The 14882-nt window shown below is 45.9% G+C and overlaps 2 protein-coding genes across 2 annotated transcripts; both read left to right on the forward strand.

Annotated features, from left to right (window-relative positions):
• The first annotated feature begins 342 nt into the window (after window positions 1-342).
• Window positions 343-7066, forward strand: LOC310806034 (vasculin-like protein 1). The gene is made up of 11 exons (XM_083671976.1): window positions 343-484; window positions 1122-2219; window positions 2581-2698; window positions 2844-2976; window positions 3144-3484; window positions 3695-3770; window positions 4184-4380; window positions 4604-4867; window positions 4993-5111; window positions 5217-5319; window positions 5654-7066. The coding sequence occupies exons 3-11, from the start codon at window positions 2639-2641 to the stop codon at window positions 5819-5821; spliced, it is 1461 nt and encodes a 486-aa protein (XP_083528102.1). The 5' UTR covers window positions 343-484; window positions 1122-2219; window positions 2581-2638; the 3' UTR covers window positions 5822-7066.
• A 399-nt stretch (window positions 7067-7465) lies between these two features.
• On the forward strand, window positions 7466-14882 carry ccdc17 (coiled-coil domain containing 17; the record flags this gene model as incomplete). The annotated part of the gene is made up of 14 exons (XM_083672356.1): window positions 7466-7678; window positions 7935-8072; window positions 8465-8539; window positions 8935-9061; window positions 9314-9464; window positions 9638-9745; window positions 11541-11674; window positions 11991-12113; window positions 12293-12504; window positions 12673-12758; window positions 12995-13210; window positions 13648-13870; window positions 14395-14505; window positions 14736-14882. The coding sequence occupies 14 exons, from the start codon at window positions 7466-7468 to the stop codon at window positions 14880-14882; spliced, it is 2064 nt and encodes a 687-aa protein (XP_083528482.1).

Here is a 14882-nt window from a genome sequence, read left to right on the forward strand (position 1 = left end):
CTTTTACCAAATAAAGAGTAAAAAAATCCTGAGTGAAGTTACGATTGATTAATCCTTAAATCCATCAGATGAATACACAAAGAATGAGAGTATATAACGAATATATTGTTATGACCAGAGATTGTAAATCATAGATGAATAAGAACAACTGTTCTATCTCTATGTTGTAAATACTGCACTGTACACTATTGTTGAAAAAAAGTACTGTAGGTCGTGGTTTTGTTATGACGCGTGGACACTGCTCTGCTATCGATTAGTATGTCTGGTAGTAGTGGGACAGAACACAACAACACCAGGAACAAGTAGTACGCTAGCTAGCTTGCTAGCCCTGAGTTACGGAAAGTCAGTACGAGTGGGATCACAACACACATTTACCAACTTTAAAACGACGCTTCAAAGGATGTCATTTTAGTTGCAAGACAGGCATACACTGCTCGCGCTCAGGTGTTGGATATAAGTGAAATTCACAGACAACCGATCAAAGGTAAGTGTGCATTGAAACATATATCCCTGACTGATGGTGGCTAACTGTCAACGCCAGGTGGCCATTTTGACACCGTTGATTTTGCCTACTAGCTTTACTCAGTAGCAAGTTGACAGTCAATTATTATCCAAATTCAGGATACAGGCAGTTTGATACCAATTCAATGCATCATCACGTCAATTAATCCATACTAGGTATTTAACAATGCATGGTACCAGCAGTTCCAAGTTGACAACTGTCACTGAAGTGTTCGACCATTATATGAGTGCAGTAGCAGCAAGCAACCGCACTACAAACCCTCCAGTCATTCATTGAATGTCCTGCTACTATGCTAATGTTAGTTACATCAGATATAGCATCTTTGTTTATTCACCAGCCAAAGCAAACCGGCTACACTCAGTTGTCCTGCTAACGTTACACTTTGTCATGATAATTAGCTTTCAGAAGAAACGATAGTTTGTAGTTTGTTTGTCAGTTCTCTCTCTGTCTAGACAAGACTAGTAGAGCTAACGCTCTCTGTTATTATACGTAGTTACATCCAACAGATACTGTAGGTTATGTAATTTAATGTTAGAATCTTGTCAGAAATTTGTCATGTTTGCATACTTAAAATGTATATATTCTTCTCTCTGAACAGTGTTGATCTGCTGAAAGGGTGTCAAATCATCTGCGGAGTACAGAAGAACACTTAGAAACAAATTATATACATACATATTCAAAGCCTGACGCAAGTCACATCTATACATAAAGCACCAACATCAGCAGCCAAATGCCAGCTGCAGCAAAGGCTGTAACAGGCCTATGTTTGTGAAATAATTGTATAAAAAAGTCATTCATTTTACCTGAGTAAGTGCTCTGAATGGGTGTACCTGATGCTTACGCAAGTGTGCATAACACCAAAAGTCCAGTACATTCACAAGCAATGACAACACAATAATAGTGAGTTAATGAGAATGTCAGGCTCATTTTCACTCCCCTTCTCAGAAGAGTCAGGATTTAGCATCTGTTGATTGACGTTAACACAATGCTAGTCACTTCATAGCGATAAGCCCTGTTGGGTTTTGTTATGTGACTGAAACGTCTCCCCCATTCCCCCCTGTTCCTTCCTGTTGTAGTTCTCACACTGTTTGGATGAGGTGAACTCTAAAAGCAGCTCTGTGAGGTATGTCCACACCCCCCCCTTTTTCAGATTGTGTCTATCACTGGAGTCTTGTCCGGCACAAAGTGCTGCTTCCAAACACCAGAGACAGACCTCTACCATATGGAGCAGGCTCCCTTTACCTCCCAGATTGAAACATCTGATCTATGTTATTCTGGACCATCCTAACCAATCTAGCCTATCCCAAGCCGATATGAAAAGGAGCTTCTGACACACCAGTGCCCTGGAGGATCAGCCAGGCATCACAACCCAACAACCCCGTCTCTCATACATCTGCATTACATTCATGTCGGACTGATTCAATCACATCCCACTTCCAACACCACGCCAGCCAGGATATCACACCACGCCTGACGTACCGGTTACTGAAGACCGATTACCCTCCCAGCCTGTCTCATCATGTCATCCTAGAAACTGGAGTTTCTCTCTCTGCCAGGAGTTCTGTCAATCTCAGGCTGAAGTTTGCGAAACCCTTCTGGATTGCCTCAGCTTGACACGACACCAGGATTGGTCCAGGTGGAGCACAGCTTACAGACAGAGAGGAGGGCCACTGGACGTCAGAGCTGACTACTCTGGGTGAGAAGGCACAAGGCACTCTTCAAGTTCTTAATCAGGACATTGTCCTCTCCTCTCTCTTTATACCGTGTTGCAATGGCACTACAATTAAGTTATTGGGATCGTAATCTCACATTCACACCTCTAACAACGACTTTGCTTATCAATATAAATACATTCTAAATCTCTGGGACAGTCATATAAAGACACAACTTATACACAAACACACGTTTACATTTTTGTTCTTTTTATGTTATTGCTAATTGCGACTACGGGAAAGATATTGTGTGTACTGTTGTTTTTGTGATGTATATGTTTTTAACGTATAACACCAAAGCAAATTCCTGGCAGATTTTGATTGTGATTGTGATTGCCTGTGCAGATCCTGGCCATGAGGTTTGATGCCTCCCTCTGCTGACACAGGGAGACACTGGACCTAAATGGCGCAGCATGACTTTGTTCCTGCCTGGCTTAATTTCTCCACGCCTCAGCCCACCAAGGTGAGTAGACCTGGGCTGGACAGTCCCAGGGAGGGGATGCTGGAGTCTTGGTGGAACATCTAGTGCTCTCTTGAGTATGGTTACTGAAGCTCTTGTGTGCCTCTCTCCTCCCCTCCCCTACTCTTCCCTGCCCTCCCCTCCTCAGTCCCCTGCAGCCAGCCTCCAGAGGCATGGAGGGCATCTCTCTTGTGGGGATGCACGGCTTGGCTTCAGCCGCCGACGCCACAACTCCTCAGACGGCTTCTTCAACCATGACCCCCTCAGAGCTCCTGCAGCAGGTGATTACTCCTGATGCTTTCTAACTGTCATTTAATATTATCAGAGCCCAGGCCAAATGGATTACTGAACTATTATACAGAGCTTATATTGCTCTTTTTTCAGTATTTGTATAGTATAGTCAGAATGTGTGTGTTGGATATTGATGTTGCCTTCCCCCGGTTGCTAGGTGACGGGTGGTGGCAGCAGCCATCTCTCCTGCGGCATGTTTCTGTGGACTCTGGCGTGGCTAAGGGGAGTCAGGGGGGGCAGGGGGGGTTAGGCAGCAGTACTGGGGGACCAGGGTGGAAGGAGATGCCCAGCTGGAACAGTGGTCCCTGGGGGCAGGACGGACTCCACCATGGTGGGCGCCACCTGAAGCGCAATGGGGGGGACAGGGGCAGGGAGAGGCGAGGGCCTCACCGCCAACGCAAAAGAACCGCACCCCCCCGTAAGGACGGCCCCTTCCCTGACGGCGTCTGTGATGACGAACGGCATGAGGACAAGCTGAAGTTCGTGGAGGAGGACTTTGTGAGTGCACACCCCTCTCTTCTCATCTTCATCCTCATTCTCTTTGCTTTTAATAAGACATTGTTGTGAAGAGTTATTTAAGATCAGACCTGGCCCTCTGGAACTGTGGCTGAATATGGCTGAACCATCCACCAGTACATGCTTGGTGCCACTGTGTGATGTTTGTATGAGACTAATAATGCTCTATGTTTGGGGTTTTCTTCACCTCAGCCTTCCCTCAACCCAGAGCTCAGCAGGACAACGGTGGCCCAGACACATGCTGTTGGGACTCCTGCAGGAGTGTGGGGTAAGGAGCTCTGAGGAGCTGTGCCTGTGACTCTCTTTGAGGATGTCAGGATTATGTCACTAGCAGGGGAGGCTGGTGGTGGTGGAAATTGAATATTTATTCTATTTGGTATTTGATACCATTCCTCATTCCGTTCCATGCATTACAATGAGCCCGTCCTCGGATTTCTACTTCCACCAGCCTCCGCTGGTCACTAGGTGTAAACTGTTACCATTGCTAAGTACTATTTCTAACACTGGAACAATAGGAAAACCTAGAAACATTTAGAATATGAACACAGATCACTAGTAGGTAAGATGATGAATGAAAGGTGACAAGGTACACTCAACACAACTCTATCCAGGTAAAATACATTCAAATGAATGTCTCTAGTGAAGGCCTCTCCTTAACCGTGACTGGTCCATCTCCCACAGAGAACCCTCTCAGTGCCAAGCAGACCGTGTCAAAGATGCTGGTCATCAGAAAGGTTTCAAAGGAAGACCCCAGCACTGCTTTCACCGCTGGGTTCGCTAACATGGGACCCCACCCAATCAATGGCACCAAAGCCCCTGTCTCCGGAGTCAGTGTCTACAAGAACCTGGTGACCAAGGCAGCCACGACCCCAACAAAGGTAAGATATTGCGGTGTTCATACGATTTCAGCACTGGATTATTTGCGTAGCGCTTCCTAATGGTTGATTCTGATACTCTCCGAGTGGGAAACTCAGGTATAATCTTTGTACAATGAGTGTGAATGAGTTAGATCTGAATTAGACCATTAAAGCCTGCTACTGTCTTTCCGTCCCCCTTTTCACCTGTTCCTTCTTTCTCCATCCCTCCCCCTTCCCACCCCAGCTTTCCTCGAGCATTACCCCTCCGATCGACATCACACCTTCTCGGCTGAAACTGATGCGCCGCAGTGCCGATCGTAAGAGTGAGTTTCTCCGAGGCTTGAAGACTGAGAGAAACGGGGAGGTGTCCACCTCCACCAGCCCCACCAGCCCAGGGGAGGTGTTCACCTCCACCAGCCTCACCAGCCCAGGGGACGTGTTCACCTCCACCAGCCCCACCAGCCCAGGGGAGGTGTTCACCTCCACCAGCCCCACCAGCCCAGGGGAGGTGAGTGTGTGATGGGGAGAGGAGGAGGGGGGGTTTAGTGGGGCTGGGGAGAGGTTAGGGGCAGTGTCAGTCATTGTGATGATGGTATGAATGCTTCTACATTGCTGTGGTTCCTTGTCTCTCAGAGTGAGGGAAGCACTCCTGAGCCCAAGGAGAATGGAGTAGGCCATGTGAACGGGATCTCCTACTCTTTCAGTGACTCAGACACAGAACACCTGTCCAGCTCACTAGAGGCAGAGCACAGGTGAACATACACACACACACACACACACACACACACACACGCTCGCTCGCTCTCAGGCACAAAATATGGTTCCAGCTGACCCATGGTGTCTGTCTTTCCTGGCAGGCTACTGAAGGCTATGGGTTGGCAGGAGCCGCCAGAGAATGATGAGAATTTCCAGCCCCTGACGGAGGACGAACTTCAAGAATTTCAAGCTAAAACTCTACAGGTAATAGAATAAGGGGGAAATCATATGACTTGCAATGTCATTAGCATGATGCATAATGTTTACAGTACATGTGTGCCTTTGTGTGTTTATGTAGCTGAGGTGATATGGAATCACGCTCTGGTGATGAGGTAGCCCTGCCTGAGACCTATTAACTCACTCTTGGTCCTTAAAGATGTCCTCTTGGCCTAATGGTAGACGCTTGTGTCTTCCACGTGGGTGACCCGTGTTTGAACCCTACCCGTCACATTTACAGTCTACGTGTCAGTGATTCTATGGGCGGGTGTCCATGTTGGTATTTATGTATTTATCCATCCCATCTGTCTGTCTGTTCCAGCTGAAGAGAAACGGGTCAGGACAGAACTGCGCACTCCTGAAGCCTCGGGGCATTCCCCTGCAGTTGTCCTGGAGAAACCCTGTAGACCCTGCACAAGAGGAGGGCTCTGAGTCAGAGACGAGCAGCACCAGCAGCAGCCAGACATCCGATGACGAAGCAAACCCCTAATACGGCTTTATCACCCATCACATCACATCGTGCTTCCTCCTTCATTTGACTCTTCTGCTTTCCGTCCTCCTCATGCACAAGGGACACTACTCAGATGCCTGTGTGACAGAGAAGGGCCAGAGGGTGTTTCTTGGTTTGTTTCTGTTTTTTCTTTTTTACTTTCTTTTTCTTTTCTCTTTTTCGGGAAGCTCAGATGCTTATTGAAACTTGTTTCTTTTGCTTTTGACAATACAAAAAATGTTTTTACGGCTTCAATGTAATGACGTAACTTTACTTATGGCTTGGCTTTAACACCTGCTCTTGCTGAAGCAATTTGAAGCATTTATGTTGAGTTGGAACCATCACTTGTGAGCAGCTGATAGCGATGTCTCCCGTACGTAAGGGAGTACAAGCCTGCCACCTTTGCAGGACAGATGTCTGGAACATGCAACTCTTTTTTTTTTTTTTTTTACAATGATAGATATTGAATGTAGCCAGTAAGAGATTAAAAAAGGTGGAACAATCCAGAAAAAAAACTACATAATCACACTGCACTTATGAGGTGATGTTTCTTTTTTTTTTTTTTTTTTATACATTAATTAGCTTGTAAAAGGCAGACACTGACCGTGATGAGGGACAGATGAGAAAAGAGAACTCACTGTTTGTATCAGGGGAGGCTGGAGGAGGCAGAAATCGGGGGGATGGGGCTAATTGTAATGCATGGAACGGAATAGTATCACCTTCAATTTCTGCCTCCACTGGTCTATATTTAGTTACCCACCACCAAGCTCTGTGGTTGATTAAGACTCAATAAGGTTACACATTACTCCTACTGCTTTTGTTAAGGTGCAGTCTGGTTTACTTTTTTTCTCACATGAGGGACTGCTATTGTAAATAATGCATTATCAGATTTTGAAATAACATATATTTTCCTTGCTGGTAGGGATGTTAAAGGCTTTATCACAGATTTAAGGCTTGTTGTTTTGTTTTCTATTTTGGTACAGCTGTCAAAAATCTCACATTGGTATTTCTTTTTTGTTTGTTTGTTTGCATATTGTTCCTGCAGCCTTGTAAAAAAAAAAAAAAAAAAAAAAAGAATACAAATTGTGAGTTTTGAATGATTAAGATTATTTTGATGATAACGTTGTTCACAGATTTTAAAAACATAAGGTGTCATGTATGGGATTGTCTGTATGAGAAAAGAAACTACTGCATCTTGGAAAAAGAAAATTGTAATACAGATTTTGCATCAGTTTGCCAAACATGTCCCTTTGTCTGTATTTATTTATATGATTAAGCATTCTATTATAAACGTGACCCGCTCGGTTCTGCATTATCTAGTGACACACTAAATTCCATGGAAGTATCATAGTGTATACTTGAGAGGAGGAAATCACTACCCTCCACACCCTCACAACACGGCTATATCAACATAGTGACAGTAACCAACGAACAAGTGGAGTAATCAACAGTAGCAGCAAGCAACTTTACATCCAAGCGACAAATGTATATATTCAGAGCGAAGTGACAATTTCGCACCGGATTAACTCATTTTACAACGTAATATAATAGTAGCCTATTCTCTCATGTGATTGGTCACAGATAACCCTGCGTCCTAGCTACCTTACCTAGTTGCCTAAACTCAAGTCAACGGACGAAGAAGGGATGGAGGCGTTGGGAGAGTTTAGTTGTCGAGACTGTAGTATGGCATTTCACTCACTCGGTCTCCTGGAGAAGCATAAAGCATTCTTCTGCATAGGCAGCGATATTGGGGACCCAGTGGTACTGAGGCAGAGACACCCTGAGCGCACCAACCCAGACAGAGACATCGGTAGAGGTGTCTATCCTAAGCGGACCAGCACCCCTGATCTTATAAGTGTGAGTAAATTAGTCGAGTATAATAGGCCACTGGCCAGCTAAACAGAAAAGCGGATCGTATAAAGTAGCCTATGTTTGTGTAATGGGTTGGCAACGTTTGCGTAATATGCGCCACTTTTGCACATGAATATTGCTCAGAGAAAGTCGATGTCAGGTTATGGCTTCAGGCAAAGAATAACAGTTAATTGTTTGTGTGTGTGTGTGTGTGTGTGTGCGTGTTTTTGCGTGTGCGTGTGCGCGCGCGCGCCCCCTGTAGCTGAGAGAGAGGAGTATGCACTTGCGGAACATGAGGGAGAGGGCCAGTGACACAACACGACCACCAAGGACTGGGAGAGAGGACGACCTACGGGGAAATGTGTCAGAGAGCCTTGCCTTGCGGAACCTTGCTGACGAGGTGCCTAGACTAAAATGAATCTTTAATGGAGATTTATACTAGTCTTAAACTGTGTCCAGGAAACCTGCTCATTATCACCCATCTAGAGACTAGACATGCAAACTAGCTAGGTAACCTAACCACGCCAGTGAAGGCTGGTGGAGGTAGAAATCAGAGGACAAGCTCATGATAATGGATCGAATGGAAGGTTTGTTTGACACCAAATTCGTATTCCATTCCATGCATTACAATGAGCCCGTCCTCCGATTTCTACCTCCACCAGCCTCCACTGAACCATGCATACTGTATGTTCTTTATTACTAATACTTATCTCAGGTCTCTTGGATGGTGAACCTGAGGGGTCAATTTACCAGAAATATGATACAGAGATGAACAACTCTTCTGCTTTACAGTTTCACAAGCTGAGGATGTCCATTGAGGAGAGTATGCCAAGCCTGCCTAAATGGTCCACTGACACTGAAACTGAGGTGAGCTCTTGGCCTCTGTCCTCTAGCTTCTCACTCTTCTTCATCCGTCCCCAATCCCCTACCAGCCCACGACCATGGGGAGGTAGAAATCAGAGAAATCATCCTCTGATTTCTGCCTCCACCAGCCTCCCCTGATGCAGTGCAATATCTCACTCTCAGCTGCCCTAAGCAACAACTTGAACAACTTGAATCAACTTCCAATGCCCCAGATGTACCTAATGTGACTCCACTATGAATAAACAACACCAGTAACAATGCCACTGTTGTGATTATGGAGAACTGTATCTATCTCTACCAGTGGAGGCTGGGGGAGGTAGAAATCGGAGGACGGGCTCATTGTAATGCATGGAATTGAATGAGGAATGGTATCAAACCCGTGACTGTGGGGTGACCAGCAGGTGTTGGGGATAGGAGGGCAGCAGTGGGGTCACAGGGAGAGGATGAAGGAGATGGCAGAGGAGCATGACCGCCAACTGGCACAGATACAGCAACACAACCACCACCTGGAGACACAGAGGGAGGGTAAGGGCAGTAGAGATAGAGGGCTGGTTTCCCGGACACAGATTAAGATTAAACCTAATCCTAATTAATATTAAGATTTAGCCTAATCCTAGACAGAAATGCATCTTCAATTGAAGATTTACTTCTGAAAATGTTATTTCGTCCAGGACTAGACTTAATCTGTGTCTGGGAAACTGGCCCAGAATGTGTAGAAACGTTATGGCATCATCTACACAAGGAAATATAATCCTATCTTCTTTGTGTACATGTCAGAGATTGCACGGCAGCTTGGGGCCCTGGCTGGGCAGGGCAGCACTGTTCACCTGGAAACTCTGCTGCTGGAGCTGAGGGAGCAGGAGGAGAGGAATGAGGAGACCCTGCAGCAGCTCAGAGACCACATCACCTCCCTACCGGGCCTGCAGGGGTGAGCCAAGCCACTAGAGGGCAGCAGAGGATCTTCTCATCTCACAGAAGTGTTAGAGATAGTGTTTTTTCATTCAAAGAAACATGTTTGTCAAGAAAAAATATGTTCATGAAATTAATTTTAATCAAATGTATTTGCATTCCTCTGTGCTCTTTTAGGGCCAAAGAGATTAGTTCCCATTCTGTCTCACACAGCACGGTCCCACCTGATGATTGGAGGGGACATAATGTCACCTTTGACCTTATGTCCTCGGTCGATGGCCCCCTCTCCACCCAAATAAGGTAAGTATATACATTTTAAGTGTACATCTATGACATGTGTCTCCCGGCAAAATGGCCCTGTACAAGAGCCCCGGACTAGCCCTCCACCTAACGGGTATGATCTTTAGCCTAAAGGGTCTTACCCTAGTAGGAACCCTAAAAATCTGCTTAGGCTAGTGGCGATTAGAACTGTCTACTTCCTATAGTTTTCCCTGCTTCCTCTTTTAGCTACGAACCATAAGTGACCCACAACGGAACATAACTTATAAAAGCCCCTATAGTTAACAACAGCTCTATTCTTATATGAGTGCTAGTTGGTGTGGCCACAGGAATTTAATTTATCAATGAGGTCAATTCATCCAAAGGAGATATTGAAAAAGGAGGCTAGACATTTAGATCCTATGATGTGAAGTGAAACCTTTTTAATCTTTTTAGTTGAAAAACTTTTTACAATTAACAAGTAGGATAATTCAACTTTAGGTGACAGTTTAATTTCTAACTAACCTTCTAACAACCTTCTAACCTTCTAACTTATTTTTCTTTAAATACAGGTTTGTACTTTATTTGAGCTTAAAGCATTACAGCATGGCAATTTCAATATAAAAATAAAATAAATAAAACCATACCTCTGTCCCTACTCTAATTGACTTAATATAAATTTAGAGAGGCCCCATCCAGCATCCTGTTGAATAATTTTGGTTCCTCTATCAGCCCTGCTGATGTCTCCAGAGTAGCACCGTGCTCTAAGCCGAGGGACTTCGACAACTCTCGCTTCCCCTTCCAAGTGAAGCGGTCACTTGACCTCCAGCAAGCCTTTTGACAAAGTCCCAACCGCTAACAGCTATGGGCGATGCCAAGTGCTGAAAGAGTGAGGGCTAAGTCTCAAGGTAGCTCAGAAGGAGCCTACTCCGATGCCAACAGCCTCTAGGCTGGGGGATTCCTTGTCCGAATTGTCCCCAGAGAGAACTTTGGTCTTGTGGAAACCCAGATTGGGCTAAGACCTCCTGGTCTTTTAGGGTTCCGTCCTCTTCGGGGTCTCATGGAAATGCCCGCTGAGATGCTCTTGTCATCCCATTTTATACCTGTCTCCCGACCTGAACTCCTCCTCCACCTGGAGCCCCTCCTGGAACTCCTATCAGACTTCTTTCTCCTTCCTCACACCACCTTTGGGCACACCTTCCTCTCATTCTGGAAAGTACCAGCTGGAAAGTAGCGTAGGAGCGTAGGAGGATGTACACAGGATGTGCAGGATGCACACGTAGGATATGCATGTCAGCACTTTCCAATCTGCCATATCCTCTGCTTCCGGCCTTAAAGTACCTTAGGAGGATGTACATGTAAAGTGTGCACGTACATGGACTCTCATATATGCACTCACGCACCCTCCAGCTGCCATATCCTCTCCTTACATCTGGAGGATATTCTCTGTTCCTGGCCTTGTCAGGTTCCTCTTTCTCTCTTTCCCTTTCAAACTTGATTATACTTCAACATCAATCATTTCGACATCAATCATTAAACATGTTCAACACGTTTCAGCATTAATCAACCTTGGAGTCATTCCGTTACATTTGATGTCATTTCATGAGTTACATTTGAATAGTTATGTTTCATGTTATATCATTAATTATTTAGTATATGTAATATTCAGTTTGGTAGAAATAAGAAATAAGCACTACATGTATGCTGAAAGTAGTAGTAAAAGTGTATGTGTGTAACTAGGTACTGTGTGTGCGTGTGTGTGTGTGTGTGTGTGTGTGTGTGTGTGTGTGTGTGTGTGTGTGTGTGTGTGTGTGCGTGTGTGCGTGTGTGTAAACAGAGCTCTGAGGCTGGCCTATATGCAGTCTGGCGGTTCGGACCCGGCAGTTCTGGCTCAGATGCATGACCTCCAGGCGGAGGCCCACACACTGGAGCAGAACCAGCCCGGTACTGAGGCAAAGCACAAGAAGAAGAGTGAGTGTCAGTCCTACATGGTTCCTCAGGACATCATCTGTATCACCTTTGGTACCTTGTTTTTAATCTGCATGTGTATACAGTGCATTCACCTATTTATCTGTCTGTTTCTTCTGTTCATAAGAGAGTGTGGGATGGAGTATCCTCATCACTGTCTAGCATGTCTCTCTACACTCTTCGAAAAAAAGGTTCTACCTAGAACCCAAAATAGTTCTTCAAAGGGTTCTCCAAAAGGGAAAGCCGAACCTTTTTTTTCTAAGAGTGTACCCCCACCCTCCCTCCCTCTCTCCCTCTCTCCCTCTCTCTCTCTGGCCAGGGATGAAGCCTCCTCAGCGGGCTCAGAACTCTGATGTGTTGGCTGTGGAGCAGGAGAACCAGAGGCTGGAGGAGGAGATCTTCAGGATCACACTGGCCAGGGACAAGCACCGCGGCGAAGAAGGTTCCCTCTCTCCCTCTCTGTCTATATTGTAGTGCAGTTGAAGTGATTTGGAATCACACTCTTGTGATGAAGCAGCCCTACATGAGATATTGACCTTGAGGAGGTCAAACAAGGCTTGCTGGAAGTGTTACAACTAAGCCATGACATCACCACCTGTATGTCTCTCTCTGATCCAACAGCAGTGGGGATGGGGCTGCAGCAGATCCAGAGGGAACACACCCATCACATGGCCAGCATCCAGGCTGAGATCGAAGGCCTTCGCAGGGAGGTAGAGAGGGCCAGAGAGGCCCCCAGGGACCGAAGGCAGCCCCCACCCCCTCCACCACCACACCCCTTCCCAGCCCAGCCAGCCCTGCATCCCCTGGCCCAGATGCATGCTCCCCCAGCCCTGGTAAAGCCAGAGTATTACTGGTGGCTTTGAATGCTAATGTTGTTATGTTTTTGTCTTGGCTCTAATTGATTGATTGATTGATTAAAGCCATGACCCAACTCACCAGCTCTTGTCATTTATCATACTGTACGGTACTTACAGTACACATCCACCCCTCCTGTCTCGCAGACCCAGCCCAGGCCACACTCCTCTAACCTGGGGAGGCATGTACTTGATCCCCTGGTCTCTCTGGGGCCTGCGCCCTACGACCCTGCGTGAGTCTGCTCATCCACCCATAGACGTACTGTATTATCTATAAATGAGGAAGTTTTCTCTGTAACTATGGAAATTGTTTGCCCACTAAATGTAATTATAAAAACACTATTGTATATATGGCACAAACACTGTGTTTTCTGAATATGATATGAATAGAACTCGAACTCAAATACTACCCAGTTTGTACTACACAAACCAGTTTTTAGTACCCAAACCAGATACTACTGGATTGCAGAGCTGGTTTTGTGATCTTCTATGACCTGGTGGTGGGAGTGGATGCCACTCTCCAGGTGCTGCGTCTGGTAGCGGGTCTCTACTCTGGGGGACAGGAGGTGGGGAGGCCTACCCCTCTGCCCCCCTCGCACTGCCAGCCGGGAGGGGGTCTCCCTTACGCACACAGTGTACCCCCTGGGAACTACGCCCCCCTGTCAGTCAAACAGCCAGTGCCCAGGTAAGCACTGTACTACCAAGAGAGTGCTGATGTGTTGATCTTCTACACAAGGTCAGAATGTTATATTGCATATAAAGTAAATATCTATTGTAGATATATTGGTAACCCTTTATTTTACAGCCGGGTATTAAGCAGATCCTTACTTAGAAAATCACATAAATTATTATTATAAATGATTATAACCCGATCATTTAATTCTAATTATACTCACTGTTTGTAGTTTTACTGACAACACCTCTATGTGCCAAAATAAAGGGTTGCTGAGATATTGAACCTTGGTCTCTCTTGCACCAGTTCTTATGTGTGCTGATTCAGTAGTATCAGATGTATCCTAGCCCTGTGTGTGTGTGTGTGTGTGTGTGTGTGTGTGTGTGTGTGTGTGTGTGTGTGTGTGTGTGTGTGTGTCTCCCCACTCCCTCCTCCCTCCCTCCCTACAGGATGCAGCCCTCCCCCTCCCTCTCTCTGGTGGTGGAGCTCCAGGCTGCTGGAGGTGTGGATGGGTATGGCCAGGAGATCCAGAAGCTGGTGGCCCGGGGCTGGGCTCGCCTGGACCTCTTCGACCAGCACCACCAAGTCCAGAGTGGCCACTGGAGGATGCCCGTCCGCAGCCTCCCCGTCCGACCCTCTCTCAGCCCAGGCCAGCTCAACTCAGTCCCCCAGGTGAGGGGAGGGCGTCCTGCCTAAACTAAATTAAATTAAATTCAAACAACTTTATTTGTCCCCATGGGGCAATTCCTGTTAGAGCAACAGTGGTACTTCAGACAGAGGCAGAGACAATACATAGACAAGAACAGAGATAATTAAAAGTAGCTTAAAAGTAGCTGTAATCAAGTTGAATATGACATCACAACACCAAAATGCTGTCTCAGGAATGACAAGGAATATCATATCAGGCTTGATTACAAGGTGTTTCATCATAACATGGTACTATGAATGACAGCTGATTTTAAGTTATGTTACCTAGCTAGCTGCCAGGTGAAACATGACACAACGTTGTGTACATCAGGTAAGATAAGATAAGATCAACTTTATTGTCCCTAAAAGGAGATTTGTCTTGAACAATTGAAAGTGCTGCTGCTCACACATCAATAGAAACAAATAATATACACGACCTAACACATAATACAAATCACATGGTCAATCGTGAACAGAGGGTCTGACGTGTGTCTGGTTGGGTCCTTCAGGTGGGCAACATGGAGCTGTGCCTGCGGGTGGTCAACGCTCGGGACGGGGACGTGCAGAGCCTGGCGAAGATCGACCCCAGCAACACCAGCCAGTACAGATACCCCGCCATGGTGAGTTTGATGATGATCTACTGACATCCTTCCTCTAGCTTCATTACTCTGATATTTCAAACTGAAGACCAATAGAAAGAGTGTGGCTGACTGAGTGACTGACTCACTGACTGAATGAATGAATGAATCATTGATTGAATGAATGATGAATGAATGAATGAATGAATGAATGAATGAATGAATCGTTTTTACTGTTGATGGTACAGTAGTTGTGTTTTCTGTTATTGTAGGTGTCATCTCACCCAGCGACTCTTCAAGGAAACCCACCCCTTCCCCTTTCAACATTACAACCCTCAGCAGCCAATCATTTTTTCTCTCTCCTCCCCTACAATGATCATGAAGACCCTCCCCCCTTGGAAGAATCCAATCAGAGGTGA

Source organism: Argentina silus (genome assembly GCF_951799395.1).
Source record: "Argentina silus genome assembly, chromosome: 6".
In the NCBI taxonomy this organism is placed as follows: Eukaryota; Metazoa; Chordata; class Actinopteri; order Argentiniformes; family Argentinidae; genus Argentina; species Argentina silus.